This window comes from Halictus rubicundus, chromosome 2 (assembly GCF_050948215.1).
Source record: "Halictus rubicundus isolate RS-2024b chromosome 2, iyHalRubi1_principal, whole genome shotgun sequence".
Taxonomy (NCBI): Eukaryota; Metazoa; Arthropoda; class Insecta; order Hymenoptera; family Halictidae; genus Halictus; species Halictus rubicundus.
The window spans coordinates 27,395,345-27,415,159 of record NC_135150.1 but is presented as its reverse complement, the minus strand read 5'-3'; the positions used below and the strand labels follow the sequence as shown (position 1 = coordinate 27,415,159).

Sequence of the window (19,815 nt, the reverse complement as noted above, 5' to 3'; positions counted from 1 at the left end):
TTGCATTTAATAAATTACTAAACATTGCAGTAAATTGCACCATTTTCGTATGTATAACATGGAAAAAATATATATATATACAGGGTGAGTCACCTAAGGTTTGCACCTCAAATATCTTTGTTGTTTCTAAAGATACGTAAAATATGGTAAGGACAAAGTTGAATGGTACAATGGGGCTGACACGATGCCATAAAAAAATTTTGTTTGTATGTCATTTTTTTAGAGATATCAAGGTCACCTTGACTTTTTTAAATGGAACCACCCTTTTTCAAACACCTACAATGATAGTCCCTTTCATTAGGAATGCAGTGACTATATTATTCCAAGGTCATTCAAGGTCAAGGACAGAAAAAACGTATGAAACTAAAATATGGAAGCAGAATACCTGTATTTTATAAGTGTATAATTGGGCCATGATTAGTGAATGTTGCTTCGTCCGTAAAGAAGACATTAGAAAAAAAATGTCCTTACCAAATTTTACTTATTTTTAGAAACAACAAAGATATTTGAGGTGCAAACGTTAGGTGACTCACCCTGTGTATATATAAGAGGAATATTTTAAGTCGGAAGAAATGTTTTGGTGTTAAAATAGCTTCTTTTGCCATTGTCCTTGATACTGATGGAGATTATATCACAAATTAAGGAATAAAAACTTGAACTTACTGCAAAGTTTGTTTTAGATTTCAAAATAATCGATTACTTGTGGGTCCCCCAAACACATACTGTCCTCGTCGATCAGGCTTTTCACGGTGGAGCAGCGTCCTCAGGGTAACGATGTCTTTTGGACATCAATCCGGAGACATCGAGGCGAGAAACTATCGGTCACCCTGCAGAAGAAAGGCGTAAATATGCCTTTCCACTAGTCGACTGTAGGAGACGATGTGGAGGGGATATCTTCGTCTCTTTTTCTCTTGGGAATAGGCGTTCCTGTAATCGGCACGATCGCCAGCGATAAATTAAAATGCGGTGGAGTCTAAATCAGGATCTAGATAGGCACAAGGCCCCCGCCGAGCGGAGCTGAGCAGGGAACAGGCTGCGTCCCGAAATTTATTCGGCCATCCTCCTCTCCGTCTGGGACTACGCGAAACCCGGGGAGAGAACAACGGGCCGAGAAGAAGGAGAGCCGAACGTCTCGGTCGGAGAGACTTGTGAGAGAGAGTGGGGAGGGAGAGAGAGAGAGGAGGGGACGCGATCGTCTCTCCGGGCCGAAATATCCGCATGGGCCCATTCGGTTTTCGAGCAGCACCGGCCCCTAATAATAGGGTACACACCGAGGATAAACAAACATACACGCCCCTGGCATCTCTCGTTGAAAGAACACACGAGAGGAAACGCGAAAAAAAGGAAACAATTTAGCAACGCCACTTAGAGGATGCAGGGTGAAGTATGATAACCACCGAAAGATGGAAGAGTAAACCAGTTATCGTTCGGAAATATTCGACCAGCTCAGATTCAGAATGAAAGCTGAAACCTGGAAGAATGGGATGTGGGAAAATGCTTTTTGGCCCGTTTACTATGTTTCGGGAAGCGAGATAGACTTATCTTTTGCTTTTGAACATTTCGAAGCATCTCTATCATTTCAGTGTTTATAAAACTTTAAACTGGTCATTTTTCGTCTTCAGGTATAACACAATAACTTTTGCTGTTATTTACAAATATTTCCATATCCCAGAAACATTATGAGTTACTATTTCAGATATTAGGTGTGCAAAATGATCGATGGCCCTCGCATTTATAACTTCATTTGAAACTCAAATCTTCTATCCACCAAATCAAAGATACATTAACTATGTATGAGATGCAGAAACTGCACAAAAATTTATGCGAACAAAATGTAAAAAGTGCTACGAATAAACTGAAATAATAATTTTATAATTCTTCGCAGTTAATTTACTTTAGAACACAAAGATGAATTTGAAACAAAAATAAATATGAAAATGAATATAAAATTTTATCTACAGTCTATTCTATTCTTATACACAGCCTCAGCATAAAGCACGAACTTTAATTTCCTTTTTTACGAACGAGTCCTTATAAATATTAATCTGCATAAAAGCCTGCCGTGGAAACTGCGGGCACATATTTTCCTCGGAAAGGAAGCGTGGTTCTGGTTTCGTTTTAGGTTTTGTAACAGTGACTGGATCTTGAAAGATTGCGCGAAGGTTCTCTGTAATTTCGCTAGGAAAAATTCGATCAAAAGGATTGCGGTCTTGACATTTGATGTCGATTTACTCGCGTTACACCGCTGCTGTCTCTCGAAATGAAAGCCGAGATGTGTATGTGTGCCGGTTCTTGGCAGGATCTTAAAGCCTGTCGTGTAATCAACGAAAGTACAGATACGGGAGAGAATGGAACGATTGTTGGCAGACATTACATCTTGGATTTTAGCATTGTTTCTGAATAGACGCTAGCATTATACGTGTATACATCTGCGGCTGCAGACGTTTCTAAGGATAATGGGATGACACCACTTCCTTCGCACGGGTCAGACGGACGAGACACTTTACACAATCACAAACAATCTTCTTTTTCCACACGGGACTGAAAATCGTGTTCGCAAACAATAATTTTAATCTGATTTCCCACTCTTCTCAACGTAGGATTAGATAAAAAACGAATATGTTACAATTTTCATAGAATCCTTTAAAATACAAAAATATTTTTCACAAAATGCGGACTTGGTTCAGCTCTACAATAAAATATTTTCTGGAAACGAGGAATTTTCTAAACCGCAAAATTATTTTCGATAAAATATGACCTTGACAAAAATATTAGACAATTCTGTCGGTTGATGAGATATTTAAAAAATCAAGAAGGACGCAGTTCTTATCGGAACAATAAACTCAATGTGTTCGCAAACAATAATTTTAATCTGATTCCCCACTCTTCTCAACGTAGGATTAGATAAAAAACGAATATGTTACAATTTTCATAGAATCCTTTAAAATACAAAAATATTTTTCACAAAATGCGGACTTGGTTCAGCTCTACAATAAAATATTTTCTGGAAACGAGGAATTTTCTAAACCGCAAAATTATTTTCGATAAAATATGACCTTGACAAAAATATTAGACAATTCTGTCGGTTGATGAGATATTTAAAAAATCAAGAAGGACGCAGTTCTTATCGGAACAATAAACTCAATGTGTTCGCAAACAATAATTTTAATCTGATTCCCCATTCTTCTCAACGTAGGATTAGATAAAAAACGAATATGTTACAATTTTCATAGAATCCTTTAAAATACAAAAATATTTTTAACAAAATGCGGCCTTGGTTCAGCTCCACATAAAATATTTTCTGGAAACGAGGAATTTTCTAAACCGCAAAATTATTTTCGATAAAATATGACCTTGACAAAAATATTAGACAATTCTGACTAATATTATATTTAAAAAATCAAGAAGGACGTAGTTCTTGTCGTAACAATAAACTCAATGTGTCTACAAGTTTTTGAAATTGCTCGGATGCAGAAAATATTTTTGTAAAAGTAATATTCAGAAGCAAACATTAGATATCTCTTGGCAAGAAAAATACATACGTTCGTGAAAGAAAAATCAACGAACGGCAAACACTATAAATATAATTTAAATGTAATATACAGTACTTTTTCTTGCTACCGTTTCGCATAACAGCATAGGTGTGCTCTAACGAAGCGCAGCTGCTTCTTTCGAAACGCTGGCGGTTTTTTATCTACCCTAAACAGTTCCTTCGAGTATACCGCTGATACGAGCCGCGCAAGTAGACGGACCAGGAATAAATTCCGGCGTATTTTGTCGCCGAATTTGTAAAATATCGACGAGGCTTTTTAATCTAAATGGAAATACGCAGCGTGAAAGTTAAATGCCGTAGGGGTCGGTCCATTTGTCTCTAGCACGTGCAAAAGACCGGCGAAGAGACGCGCAAAATGCGAGAGGCTGCGCGAGGCTTTCGAGTAAAAAGACACGAAGAAGAAGCGGGCGAAGAAGAAGGGCGCAGAGAAAGAAGAAGGAGAAAACGAAGGTAGATGAGACAAGAGGCATTCTGGTTTGTGGGCACAGCCACTGCCTGCAGCCCACAATTATGATAATAGCCCCTGAGTCCTGAGCCTTGTTAGTCCAACGTGCAGCAAGCTCTTTTTATCTATATCTTCTTAATTTCAGACTCACCCCTTCGTATACCTTGTCTACTGCAATTTCTACTTTCATCCCTCTGCGCCATAAGGTCGGCCAACGTCGCTGCGATCGAATTTTAAAAAAGGTGCACGCGATCCGAAATTAACGCGTTCCTTGTTCTACAACCTTGATACAATATTAAATTAGGTAGACATTTTAATTCAACCCTTTGCACTCGAGTGGTGACTCTGATGCACCACCAGAAATTGTTGTGGCATTACTTCAAAGAAATTACAAAAAATATTTGTTACATTACAAAATTTCTATATAATAGATTACTAAACATTTAATTATTATATGTGGTAATCGGATTAGTTTCGTATGAATAAAATGAAAATATTGTGAGACGGAAGAAATATTTAGTTTTAGAATGAAAATAGCGCCGAGTGCAAAGGGTTAATATTTAAAGCCGCGTGCGATGGCTCTGGCTTTAAATATTTATTTAAAATAACCTAGCATCACCGTTGTAACCGATCTTTGTTATGTCTCTCGCAGGAAGATAAATTAAAATTGTTTTGTGCGCCATCTAACTTCCTACATTTTTAACGCCTATTGTAATCCTATTTGTTTTCTTCTCCTCGCGTGACATTACTGGGTTTGAACAATAGTTCATAATAATTCTTCGTCTGAAGTATTATTCGTTTTATTCTTGAGCGGTCTTCTGCATCCAGTTCAGCCAGAGCCAATCGAATTTCTACAGGTTCCTAATTTCACGGACTACCTGAAAATCATTAAACGCAACATTTAAACGTTAAACATTTATATGAAATAAACTGCCGGCATGGTTTAAAACGACTTCCTCGCAAACGAGCCCGGCGAGAAACAGATCAAAGCGAAAGTGCGTCAAAGAGCCTCGGGGCGCCGATAGCTCTAGGAGTCCGTAAACAAATCTTCGCTTTGACCCGCGTTTGAAAAAGAGAAAACGTTAATTAAAGCAATTACCAGGCGGCGGCGGCGTTCAAAAGTAATAATTCCCGTCGCTCGACCGTTCGAAAAGCGTCAAAGAGAGGCGGCGACGCGAAAAAGTCGGTTTCAAACGAAGCGTCGATCGCAAACGCGGTACAATTCGCGGTTTGACAAAGGTTTCTCTCCCGTTAATTGAAATTAAACCGGGCTGCGCGCGTTTCCGCGGTTATCCGAAATCGGATGAAACGCGCTCGCGTTCGCTGCGGATTGAATGCGCATAGAGGACAGGTATAGCAAGAATAGGGACGACGACGAAGCATCGGGGACCGAGTACAAGCTTCTGCAAGCAGCGTGTACACTCCTGAACAAAACGATAGCCAGCTATGTACCGGGTGGTGCACCTTTTCGGATCAAGAAGAGGAAATTTGAATTCAGAGGAAGAAATTTGAATCGCTTTAAAAGGTGCGCGTTTCGATGGCTTTTCTGTGCCCGGGCGCGTCAAGGTCGTGCAGAGGTCAACTTTTATTTTTCGCACATTTCTATTCGATGCAGTTCGTCGATCTCAAGAAGAATACTGATCCATTTACGTCGAAAAACCATCAATTATGAAGATATTTTAATTGGAATATTGCCAAGGAACCATTACTCGCCGGCTAATGACGGCTTCGTGCATGAACGTACATTAAAAGACTAATCGTTTCTTGGCAATGATCCAATCGAAATATTTCCTATCAATTACGATACCGTGCGCTTCGAACAGGGATTTCACGTGGTATTCGGAAAATGGAAAAATGTAACGCGTACCATTTTGTCCGGGAGTGTACACGCGTTCGCGTTTGCAAATGTTGTAAAAGGCGGTGGCAAACGGGGCCCGCTTTAATCCACTTTGGGGCGCGCAGTCGGCGCCTTTTGACACCCCGCGGAAAAAAGCGTTAATTGGAGGCCGCGCCACGATCGGGCAAAGAAAGCTTTTCAGAGCGGAAACCCGGTGGCGTGATAACGCCGTCAGCTTTTTTCCCGGGATAAGAAGGAAACGTCATTTTCTTCGTTCTTCCGCGCGCACACCCTGCGATTTCAATCGTCGCGCGCGCGTCAAAGCTTTTTCCAGCCGCGATGCGACGCCCTCCATTCAAAACGGCCGCCATTGTGGCCTTCTAACGAGATATTATTACGCGAGCATCGCTGCCGAGCCCGAGACTCCGCGGAAATGAATAATCAATTCACGCCGGCAACTCAATGACGTATCACCTACCGCGGAATTGTAATCCACTGTTTTCATGAAGGGGCGATTGTGGGCTTTGTGCGCGTCAAGTATGGTTTTAACTCTTTGCGGTCGATGCCCGGGATTCGCGCCGCGAAACACTCTTCCTCGGGGATTGAGTTTGCTAGGGTATTTCGGTGATGTTTGAGAGTGGTTTTTCAAATGGTAAGGGACCTTTGAAAATATTAGACAATTCTTTTGCTGCACGTCGCTTTTGTATTGTAACTCGTATAAAGCTCTGGATACTAACGTTCGAGCAGCCATTTTTAATTATTAGCTATTCGAGTCCAAGAAGAGGATTGACCCTTTGCACTCGGCGCTATTTTCATTCTAAAACTAAATTTTTCTTCCGTATTAGAATATTTTCGTTTTATTCGTACGAAACTGATTCGATTTCCACATATAATATTTAAATGTTTGTAATAAGTTTATCCTTTCGTTCTTGAATTTATCTTGAGGAAATAATAACCAAACTGAGTTTCACTGTAAACACAAGATTAAAGTTTTTTTTTTATTCGCTATTTACAATTATTTACATTATTTACATTGGTTACATTGGTTACATTGGTAATGTTTATAATAAGTTTATCCTTTCGTTCTTTAATTTATCTTGAGGAAATAATAACCAAACTGAGTTTCACTGTAAACACAAGATTAAAGTTTTTTTTTTTTTATTCGCTATTTACAATTATTTACATTGTTTACATTGGTTACACTATGGCTATTATTCCACAAAGATTTATGTAAGAAAGTGACAATCCTAATCAATTAGATTTCGCAATGCGCGTCGCTTTTCTCTCTTTTGTCTCTACTCTTATCAACTGTCAATCCGCCATGTTGTTCCACAGACATGCGCAATACATATCCAATTCAAAATGAGTTTTAAAAGTAATACGATAAATTTACATAACCTCTATCGTATTTCTTTTACATGTTTAGTAATCTGTTAGATACAAATTTTGTAACGTAACAAATATTTTGTAAAATTTCTCGTAATTTCTTTGAAATAATGCCACAATAATTTCTAGTGGTGCTTCAGAGTCACCACTCGAGTGCAAAGGGTTAACTTAGCACTAAAAGAAGCTGGTATGTGTTGTCTTACAAAAATTAAATTTATTTTGTGCAATTTTTGTGACTGTTGAATCAGTCCCCCTGAGAATATCTTTAACACTAAACCTACCACGCGCGGTCAGATGACCGCTTTTGAAATTTCGTTTAGAATTTCTCGTATAAAACGTTACTGTATCGCCATGTAACTTATTGACTTGTCCTATAATATACATACAACCCATTTTTCAATATTCACAACACTGTTTACTTTCCTAAGAAAGTTCATAGCATGTCTTTCTATATTAAGATACATATTTCTTTTTTCGAAGCGGTCATTTGACCGCTCGTGGTAGGATTAGGTATACATGAAATGTCGGTAGGTTTAGTGTTAAAGTCCGAATAATGTTAAAATAAATCCGGTACAAAATATGTAAAAGATTCCAATAATCATGTCGACTAAAAATAGTGAAAACTGGTTTCCCAGTATTAAAAAGATTTTGCACTTATTTCTCTTTGTGCCAATAAAAGTGGTTGAAAATCCGCGCGATCCAATAATCGCAAAGGTAAATATATGTTCGCGCGGGCGGAGCCGTTTCACAAAGGGAGCATTGACGGCCCAAAATTAGAAGTTATCGAAGGTATTCCCGGTTCCTTTGAAATCCTCGGTAGCCGCTACTGGGATAAACGTGGATAAAACAGCAACCTGGACGACACCGTCGTGATATACGGCTGTTTGTCCAGATTAGACCCGACAAAGGAATCTGTTCTCTCTTCTTGACTCTGTTTTGATTTAAGCGAACCGCTCCGTATTTGCTCTAGATTAAATGGAGCTTCGTGGCAGAAACTACAGAGAGCCTCCTCTCTCTCTCTCTCTTCCTCCCTCTTTTCGCCACGGTATCTCGCGCGCTATACTAAACGCTTGTACGTTTATTGTACATTGTATTCATAACGCGTTCCCGGCGAAAAAAATCCTTCCGATGTTCCTGCACACGTGCGCGTTCCCAACCGTTTAATCAGATTACACGACGGCTCGCGTAAATATTCGAACGCTTGCGTTCGCAACCCTTGACTAGTACCGTGTGTGCGCGAGCTAAACTGTTTAATAGCAGCTACGACAACGCAGACATTTCTAAAATAATTTATCGTGAGATACCAGGTGTATACCAAAATATGGACTACAATGCAAACTGAAAATGTTCTGCGTCCCTCGTGAAAGGCAGGAGTGAAAATAATGATCTATTTTTGTTTCCTCGGCAAGAATTTTGTAGCTAATCGAGGTCAATTATCCTTCATTTTCCAAATGGAAATTTTACAAGGAGATTGAACGGGACTGACCGTCCATCCAAGATCGATTCGTTTCGAGCTCGATAAGCGATAAACTGGTAACAGTTACCAGATACTGATCGACGAAGCCCTGTACACCATGATTCATTATTGAAGTCATACACCAGAGAGGCCCGGGGAGGTGTACCGATAACATATAAAATCGTAATGAAGTTAAGCGTATAATCATTGAGATTATGTTAATAGCTGCACGGTGGGTACTTTAGTAACCGAGGAGAGGCGAGACGTTAGGGTGATGAAACGAATTTGCTTTTCCTGTGTGCAGCTACCAGGCAGCAATAGCGAGAAATTGAGCTCGTAGATGAACGTGTCCGAGTAATGCTTCTTGCGATTCACAACGTACAACAGAGTAATCACCGTTGCCTTTTTTCTCTCGCTCTCTCTCTCTCTCGTTTCATCGTGTTCAGTAACGTCGTTTTGTTCCACGCAGGCTTTTCAATCAACCGCGAATTTGCAAAACGAGTCCTGCGCGCTCGTCTCCCATCTTTTTCTGCGCTCCTCTTTTTGCCCCTCTTTCTATTCCACGTCGAGACAGAGACCAAAAACGTCCGTTGTTGCCTCTCTTCAGCCTCCAGGCCGTAATAACGAAGTTCGGTAATCAAACTCGTCCTGATAGGTTCCAAACAAGACAAAAGAACCACCGAGGTGGACCGTGATTTGCAAGGGCTACGTGGGCGTTCTCACAATCCATTGTAAATCTCAAGTTTCGCGAGCAATCAACATAGAAATTATGGGAAAATTGTTTGTCGATTAGATGCGAGCCTGGCGTGCAATTCTGGTTTGCAGGTGACGTATTTCGAAAATTCGTTCACTTCAAATAGCTCTGTAAAGATGAAATTACGCATGGAATAAATTGTAATAACATTGCAGAGAAAAAACTCGTGAAAATTGTTAAATTTTGCAAGCCCCCTTAAGAAATATGTAAGGAATTGATGGATTCAATATGTCCATCTAATTTTAGAAACAGTAAACAATTTAAAACCGGCAAGAAATCAATTTTCTCTACACGAATTGAATATTTTTAGGTTGAGTAATTTATAGTATAATAAATAGTATTTCAAACGTGCCTTTGTTCCCAAGATCTTTAATTGTTCTCCAATGGGGATTCAATAGATTGTGCTAACTATATTTTTGTATTATTATTACTGAAATAAATGACTACCATTTACTAAACTGACTACCAATACTAAACCGAAATGAAATATTAACACGAAACCTACCGAGCCTTAAAAGCAACTAATACATGTTGTCTTATAAAAATGACGAGATTGAATTTATTTGGATTTTGTGCGGTTCGTATTACAATACATTCTCTCCTAAATATATTCATTTAATCATTTCCCACGAAAGCAATTTTACAATTTTAATAATTGTGAAATAAAAAGTCTGGAACGGTCATTTTGACCGGGGTGGTTAGTGTTAAAAGGTTCTTTCAAAAATAAAAAAATTTGTTCCAAAGAACAGTAATTGTTCTGTAATGTGGTTTAAATGAATTGTACTAACCATATTTCTCTGTTACTGTTAATAAAGTAAACATCTGCTAACTTTCAATCCTAGTTGGACTTATGAAATATTAAAAACCTTTTTCTCATGCATACTAAGAGAACAGAAAAGCCCTAGCGAGCCCAATATGGCGACGTTCGTCCTGAAAAAGATAAAAATGCTCACCGTATTAGAAAATAGTCAGAAAAAAATACACAAGTTGGTTTTTTCAGTTTTTTTATCTAAGCCTGTATTGAAAATTTAAAGAATGTATTTGATTCGCTCGAACAAATTATATCCATGCTGAAAATTTCACCGATATGGGTTACTTCGTTTACGAGTTATAAACGATTAAAAGTGCGATTTTTAGTCGTAAATCGTGAAAAATGGCAATTTTCCCACTTTTAATCGTTTATAACTCGTAAACGAAGTAACCAATATCCATGAAATTTTCAGCATGAATATAATTTACTCGAGTCAATAGAACACATTTTTAAAATTTTCAATACAGGCTCAGATAAAAAAGCTGAAAAAACCAACTTTTACTATTTCTTTCACGATTCCGACCAATTCAAATCTTTTACACCTCGTCTAATAAACTAATCCTTCTAACTTCTCTTCCAATTTGAAAAAAGTAATGCTGTTTCAAATAGTGTGTAATCAGTTTTGCTCCGTACCGTATACACGTTACAGGTTAAAACAAGTATAAACGCGTAATTACGTCAGGGCTACGTACCGTGCGTCGAGATAGACTGCCGTCGATCGAGTGCACGCGAGACCCTCGTCAGATTTGTCGAGACTGTCAGCTGAAAAACAAACGACTTCGCAACGGGGGCATACGCGCGCGCGGGGTAAAATGCAACAAGTAACATTCGAGAGTGCAGAAAACAAAAGCGCGGGCGAGCTCGCGCGGATTCCCAACGGTCTCGTCGTCGTCTCCGGTGTTCCCTGATTTTCTGGTGTTCGTGATTCTTATTTATGCTTACCGGGAGCCCGGGTGTAGCCCGCCGTCTGCGTCGACGAGTAGCTGATATCTCCAAAAATGCGGCCTGATTGCACCCTGTCGTAAATCTTGCCGGCGTGTTTGCGAATCGCAATTTTAATTCTCCCCTTGCTCTGTCGACGGTGAACGAAGTTGGCCGATCCGAGGCTCGGGCTTGGACGAGCGGCTGCTCGGCCGCGGTCGGTTCTGCTCGGCAGCGCTCGGCTCGACGAGCCTGCGTCGACCTCGCTCGACCCATGGCGGTCGGAGCACACAACTGGTTGTGGCTTTCGTGAGGCAGGTATGTCGCGCGCTCGTCCGTGTGTGCATTCTTATTCCTTCGCGTCATCCGATTTCGGTACAGCGTTCTCGTGGCTCGTTTCACGAGCCGTCTAATCGACCGAGCAAACATCGTCCACGCTTCTCGCGAACGTCTCCGCATAGCGATCGCCGGGGGAGTGTCTGTTACGGTTATAGAACCGTGATTTTCATGCGACGAACTGTCAAAAGCATCGTCCGGTTCGAAGCGGCGGCGACGGCAGCGGCGACGGTCGCCCGATACTCTCCGAGGCTCGTTTTCGGCCGCGACGGAATAACTGTCACGTGGACTGTGGCCGTGTAAAATATCGCCGGTGAATTTTGATCTGCTTACCCCCCCGTGGATCATGATCGTCGCCACCGCGAAACTTTAACGTGCTCGGTACGGTAACGCGTGTTTACGGGTGCGCTCTAGTACATATCGGCTGAAGCACGTGGTGGTCCACGATGCTACTAAAATTGGCAGTGTTGCTGTCCATGCTCCTGCGGCCAGGTGCAAGCTACTTCAATCTATTCCTCAGCGAGGCGGAAATGCGGAAACTAATGGGTAAGCGAAAGTGTGCGATTCTTTCACGATTGCCGCCCCTCTTTTACTCGATGCCGTTGCGCTCCTGCTGAACCGTCGCGTCGCGTGCTTAGGTTGTCACTAGCGGTCCTTCTCGAGAAATTTTATAATTGATTATTTTTCTCGTTTCTCCAGAAATTTCAGTATTTCTTGAGAAATTTTAATCTGGGAGAATTCTTACGAATCTCATTTATTTTATAACGTAGTTTCTTTTGTAACATGCGGACAAAATGAAAGAAACTTTTCTACGGCTACAGATTTTGTTACAAAAAAAAAGAAGTAGATTGTCTGATTCTACGTTAGACGCATTGCGCTTCTTGAGAAGTCATTTCAAAAGAAAAGCGTAATGTTTCGCTTTGCAAAAGTTTGGTTTTAAAGAAATACATTTGTGGGTTATATTTAGCGTTTATTTGTTCCTTGTTTTTATGTACATATTGAACAGGAATGAACACTGAGTTAAAGTTTTTGCCCTTTGGAGAAATATTATTAACGATATTCCAAATATTATAAGTTTCCGAATATTTTTTATTTTATCAAAAATTCTCGAGAATTCCCGAGAAATTTCGTGAAATATAATTTCTCATTTCTCGAGAAATGAAAACTGTTGAGAAATCAGGAACATTAGTTTTATCGCTGCAGATGAATTAACATTTTTATGTGTGGTCTTGTTGGTCGTTCGTAACAGGTGGATGTCGTTCGAATTGTATACGACCAACGAAGATAGTTGTGTTTAGAGGTTTATGTTGTCTTGTTTATTCGAACCGGAAGGGATCGGAGTTGTGCTTTGTCGTGCGATGATTGAAAAATTGTGGATAATTTTATTCGGTAGTCTTTTTGTGTTCAGGCGTAACGTTTCCTTATTTCCGAGTATTCATTACAGTTTTATGGCAGTTTACGAATAAGCAGTAAATGGGTAATCATGCACTTTTGTGTATGAAATAATTGGAGTTAATTTTCGTAAAAATTACTGAAATGGAGGTATAAATTTTATGGCGAAAGAAGTACCTTTAACATGTGCTTTTTGTTGCATGCCTTTCCTTTTGTTTATCAATATTTATATCTTTTGTACATACTGCAATAAATGAAAACAAATCTTTTACTCATTTGTGTAGGTATCTGAACAGTAAAATTAGAGTATAAAGTATGTTGGACAGAAGATTCAACTTACTTAATATTTTTTATTAGCATTTGACACTTGGTATAAAAATATTTGTTCGATCCCAGCAAATTAATATTTCTAACAATTTGGTAATGTCATATCTTCGAGTTTCCATGAAGTTTTTGTTTCTCATTTGTGTATCTGCACCTTATTGAATAAAATGTTGTTGTAATATCTACAGTAAATTAAATTGTTATCACTTTTATTACAAAATATAATAATTTTTCTTTAAAAGTTATTTGTCACTCATCCCTGGTCCTTGCCAAATACCTTGACTCGTATTTTAAAAAGTCGGGCTAAAATTAAATAAACATTTTGCAAACTGGAGAAAATTTGAAAAATCTGGTTATTCATGTAGGACATCTCGTATTACACACTATACCGCACTTTCCAGCTTAAAGTACCCGCTTCCGCGTGTTTTACGAATAAATAATGTACTCAGAAATTCTGCACGCGAGCTAATTAATTCATTAACTCTCCCATGATTGTGAATTAAGCAGTTCAATTGGCGTGACTTTCTCGAACGAGTTTATAAACAATTTTTTAATCGATTCCTCCGAATGAATTCATTACGCGTCACCGTTGAAAGCCTAACCACCGACCGAAAGCCTATTATGGTAGCCGCGTTCAGAATTGTAATTGAGTATTGGACAGTGAAGAATTGTCGGTGTCAAAGGTTCGTACGATTGAGAATCAAACTAGTTGTGCAACCTTATGCACAATTATTCCGTTGCCGATAAATCATAAGTAATATGTATGTAATTACAGTTCTGATTCGAGCATCGCTATTCTCACATTCAGCACACAATGAATTGTCTTCGAGGAAATATTTATTATACGACCTGCATACATACGTTTAGCTTTTCCACGAACTGAGTACACTCAGTACCGGTGAAAACCTATTGCATAAAATACTGAGTTATTCGAATGGAGAAAATTATACGCGATTATGAAACGATCTTGGCAAATGCATCAAGTATTTCAATGCAAATGTAAAATGTATCCACAATTTCAAGTTTCGATAATTCTTCTTAACTGAGTAATTCATAAATTAATGAATATTGTTAGTTACCGATGGTTATTGAGTTCAATCTGATGTATATAATTGTTTCGTATTTCAAGCTCGTTTAAAAGGAGCCACGCGCAACGCTAATGCATAGAAGTTTGACTCTTCCGTAGTGTTCATGTTAATAATGTAAAAGTTAACCGTTTGCACTCGGCGCTATTTTAATTGTAATACTAAATTTGTCTTCCGTCTTAGAATATTTTCATTTTATCCATACGAAACTCATTCGATTTCCACATACAATGTTCAAATGTTTAGTAATCTATTAACATTAAACCTACCACGGTCAAATGACCGGTTTTATATTTTGCAATTGTTGAAATTATAAATATTCATTTATGGAAATTATGGAATAAATTGTTTTGTCCAAGCATCTGTTTATGTTGTAAATTACGGACGTACACAATAAATTTGGGTTGCTATTTTTATAAGGTAACATTTACCAAATACTATTTTTGCTTGGTAGGTTTAGTGTTAAATACAAATTTTGTAATGTAACAAATATTCTGTAATATTTTTTTAAATTCTTTCACCACTCGAGTGTTAAGGCTTAATAGTGTAAATTTTCAAATCTATTCAATATTTCTTACTAGTTATATATAATTTTTTTAAAGAAGCAGTGTATGGTTCAATTCACCAGCTTGAATTTTTCAACAAATTTGTTTCTTTGGGAATATATTATCTTAAAAAATTTGGCTAGACACAATCTTGTTATTTTTATGAAGTAAAATGGTCACTTTTAGTGCCCCGTGAACCCAGTATTAACAGTAGGTTTACGGAGCATTAAAAGCGAGTATTTTACATTACTTTCTAAAAATAAGTTTGTTGAGTAATTGCACGTAGATGGATCTTCACAATCTCAATAATCGTAAATTAAAAATATTATAACCCTTAAACCTAGTGTTAAAAATGCACAAAATCCGTCACTGCGGAAAACCCGAAAATCCGCCTAAGCCAATTCGCAAAACCTCTCGTCCGCAAACCAGACACAGGTTTTCCCCGAGAAGCCATGGCAAATAAAATCGATGGTGTTTGAATAGCATCATGGCGACAGGGATCGCGTGACTTCTAATCCGCGCGAATACCTCGTCGCAACAATTGTTCAATTAAAAGGCGATTGGCGTGCGGAGGGGGGCAGAGGCGAGAGTTCAACGACCTATTAAAAAGACGAAAGGATAAACACACGGCTTGGTCCCAGACCAGAGAAACGCGTCGAATCTGAAACTCCATCGCATCCGTTGCGATCGACCGTGTCGCTTGGGTATAGTTGCATGCTCTATTCGTTTTATTCTCACGTTCCCGATTTCGTTTTCAGTGGGGCGCGTTCGCACTCTCGGTCGGATTTCATTTGTAGTCGCTGTTAGCCCAGAGATCGCGTCGTTCAAGCTTGTTGCACACGAATCGCCTAACCGGAAACGGGGTAAAAGCCACTCGACGGCCGCGAACTTTCCAATATTTCCTCCATAACTTCCACGGCGGTGGATAATTCGTTCTCGGCTCGTTGATCCGCAAAAACCGTTCAGCCTCCATCGCCGTTTGCCGTCCCGATATGCGAACCATCGGCCCTCCGATGCAAAAACCGGTGATACAGCGCGGGAACGCGAGGGGAAGAGGGATACAACCCTCGGGGGAGAGGTGTGCACGTGTAATTCAGCGACACCTGAACCACGGGCGAGAGAGTCGCCGCGCGGATTCGCCTTCTGCGAGAGGAACTCGCTCGCGCGTGGGATTGCGCGTTTTCAACCAGCACGCACTTTGCGCCTCGTTCCACGGTCGACGACACGCATTTCATATGCATCCGAACACAGAGCGGCTCACCGGCCAACTCGAACGTGCTCGCGTCAAGAGCTTCGCGTGAAATCGAATTGTTGGTTGCCACGCCATCGCCATCGCCACCGCCAGAGCAGAGAGTCGGGCCACGCCGCTGGTTCTGAGCCAATGAAAGCAATCGGTTTGCACGCCTTGCTAAATAGCGAGGCGTTATTAATTGCACCTATAAATTCGGAGCGCGTTAGCTGTTCCCCCAGCATGCAACCAGCTTCCAAAGAATTTACTGAGCGCGCATTCTCCTCTTCTCTTACTCGGCCTATCGCGCGCGCCTTAGAAACCCTCTGTCGCCGCGACGTTTAATTGGATTTCTGGCCTACGTAATCGAACCCGGGGGAGTGCGGGCTCTGCGGCTTTATGGAAACGTTTTCGGGTTCGTTTTTTTTTTTTTTTGGAATTGCAGATTTTTTCCATACACGATCGGACGAAATGGATGAAAATTGAATGGATACACTTTAAAACCTTTTTTGAAATTGGTCGAAGTTAAAGCTATTTTTTGAGATGTTAGAAGCACTAATTTGCTAGGTAATGTATACAAAAATTAATTAAATGTATCCGTTGGTGGAAATGGAACAGATTTTTTCGGATACACAGTCGGACAAAATGGTTCCAAATTAAATGGTCACTCTTTAAAAACTTTCTTGAATTTGGCACAACTGAAACCTATTTTTTGAGGTGTTAGAAGCATTAATTTACTGGGTAATGTATACAAAAATTAATTAAAAATATCCGTTGGTCGAAAAGGAACAGACTTTTTCGATACACGATGGGACAAAATGGATAAAAATTAAATGCACATCCTTTAAAACCTTTTCTAAAATTGTTACAACTGAAAGAAATTTGTTGAGATGTTAAAAGCACTAATTTGCTAGGTAATGTATACAAAAATGAATTAAATGTATCCGTTGGACGAAATGGAACAGATTCTTTCGATACACAATCTGACAAAATGGTTGAAAATTAAATGGACACCCTTTAAAACCTTTTTTAAAATTGGTCGAAGTGAAAGCTATTTTTTGAGATGTTAAAAGCACTAATTTGCTAGGTAATGTATACAAAAATTAATTAAAAATATCCGTTGGTCGAAAAGGAACAGATTTTTTCGATACACAATGTGACGGAATGGTTGAAAATTAAATGGACACCCTTTAAAACCTTTTTTAAAATTGGTCGAAGTGAAAGCTGTTTTTTGAGATGTTAAAAGCATTAATTTTAAACACACGTTTTAAAACCTCTTTTAAAATTGGTACAACTGAAAGGTATTTTTTGAGACGTTCGAAGCATTAATTTGCTAGGTAATGTATACAAAAATTAATTGAAAATATCCGTTGGTCGAAATTGCGAAGAGGTCACGATTTTTAACTTTTTCAGTGCCTATAATGAAAATTTGAGAGACGCCTTTTGTAGATCTAAGCAAGTTATATGCACATTAAAGTTAACTGAACGTGTTTGTGTTGCATAGAAACCAATACATCTACTTTTATAAATTTTGCCTAGCTAGTGCGGTGAAACAGTTTAAAAATGTGTACTGATACATTAATAATGAGAACAAAAAGGAAAGCCACGATTAGTAAAATTAGACCTACATCCTGGGGTAAAAATGTTGTTTATTAAACGCTGTTTATATGAAAGACTGATCTCGCTTAACCTGTAAAAAATTGTTGATGGGAGATAACAGGTTGGTAAACTAGTTTTACTAATGGCCATTAGGGATGCCAGTCTTCAGGGTGTTATGTTATGATACTAATATATTCTCCACATTCTCTTATTTTGTGTCACTAGTAGTCCACATTCTCGTATTTCGTGTCGCTTATATTCCCCGCCTGGCAATTAACCATGAGCAGTTAAGATAAACGTGTTTCGTATGATTTTACTTGCAATTAATATGAAACCAATTTACATATCATCTTAGAGAGCTGAGCTGTTTTAGCATTTTTATGCTAAATACTTGTTGTACAATCTGTGATATGTGTTAGATAACTAGTTGACCGAATCTTTATGCAAAACAAAAATTGTGTGCGTTTCTTCCCGTCGTGATTTGAATTAGTTACGAATAATATAATCGAATTCTCAAAATCTTTTGATATTTTCACTATTTTCACTACACTCTAGTAAGTAATTTATCAAACAATCCAAGCGTCAGTTGTTAAAATTACGCTGCAGATTCTATGCATTTATAATAAAAACGAGTAACCAAATTTTGAAACAGCGGTAAGATTAACAGAATTTAGAAACATTTACACTGTATTGTCAACTCGCTAAAATTGTTAAAGAATAAAGAAATTTTTGTTTGACTGTTTGTTGTACTTGACGAAGAAAATTCATATTTTGCAAAAAGATACGCAGTCTAATTATCATTAATACATTTTATGCGTGCAAATCATGGTTAATTCATCGACACAGGTAAAAATTACCTCCCATATACCGAGATCGAACAGAGAACAGAGCATTTAATTTCTTTAATCTGGTATTTCTTAATATTTTAATTGATACTCTACTAGAATTTTCAGAACGTAAAAAGGAAATTGGCAATAATTTCTGTGCGATTACATTCATACACATGATGATCACACGATTTCTACCGGATTTAGGAAACCTTGAGAATCCACGTAGGAAAGTGCAGCGTTCCGTGCGAGCAAAATTCAAACGCGAAATGCACCGTGCCACATAAATTTAGCGTAAATAGATATTAATAGAAATTCCATCCCGATGAAACGGCGCGTTTCTGCATCTACATAGTCAGCTACCCCAGTTTAATGCAGCAACGAGATTTACGAGTGTTTGTACATTTTAATTAAACTGGTAAACTCGGCGTAATTGAAAAAGTTGACGTGATAATAACATCGCATGTTAGCCGTACATATTTCATTAATAATAGAAGAAGACATGATTTTATGGTTACACGAATATATTTACATAGAATTTAAATATTTATGAACCGCATCTACATCTGTTTATGCGATCGTAAAAACGTTATGCTTTCCAGAATGTGTTAATCGTTTTATTCTCATAAGATTTAATGCCGTGTTCATTAGACTTCATGAACAAGCAACGAGTTGCACGTTAACTTACCTGATGGTCAATTTTTAAATACAGGTCATTCGCAACAAATAGTCATAGTCATAAACTGTGTAAATCTTCAAAAACTGTTTAAAAGTCCAAACCTAGAAATTAGTATTGCAATTGCGAGCTACTGGAACGAAATAAAAATTTATTTCTTCCCTTAGTAATTTCTCAAGTTTTATCTTTCCCAAGCTTCCCTTATTCACTCAATGTCTTTTCAAAAAACGTTTGGGACAACCTGGTACACCTATGTATTTTTCCATAAATCATATAACCCTCAGTCTAGTCATAAATTATTTCACGAAATTCAAATGTCGGCACTTTCACTGACGCCGCACAAATTCCAAAGAAAAAGGTGGTTTTCGTGTAAACGTGAATGGCCACAATAAAACGGTTGATCGGATATGTATATTTATACACTTCCCTCTAAAAGAAGTGGGGGGGGGGACGTTCGTGTAAATTTGAATGATCACGGCGGGACAGCGTGTATCGAATTTATACAAATAGCGATCGGTTCGATCGAATCCTTAACAAGGTTGGTTTTCATGCAAATGCGTTGGCACGAGTGCGAAGTATTCGCATTCCACTGATTGTCTTCTGACCTGTTCTTATCGGTACGACTGTTTCGTCGCCGTTT

General features: G+C 38.7%; 1 protein-coding gene across 1 annotated transcript in view; it reads left to right on the top strand.

The window, feature by feature from the left end:
* Positions 1–11,936: 11,936 nt before the first annotated feature.
* Positions 11,937–19,815, top strand: part of Dnt (tyrosine-protein kinase Dnt) — a 48,848-nt gene continuing 40,969 nt past the window's right edge. Inside the window, exon 1 of the mRNA XM_076806358.1 lies at positions 11,937–12,045. Coding sequence (XP_076662473.1) covers positions 11,946–12,045 — 100 coding nt within the window. The 5' untranslated portion in view covers positions 11,937–11,945. The remainder of the gene's footprint in view (positions 12,046–19,815) is intronic.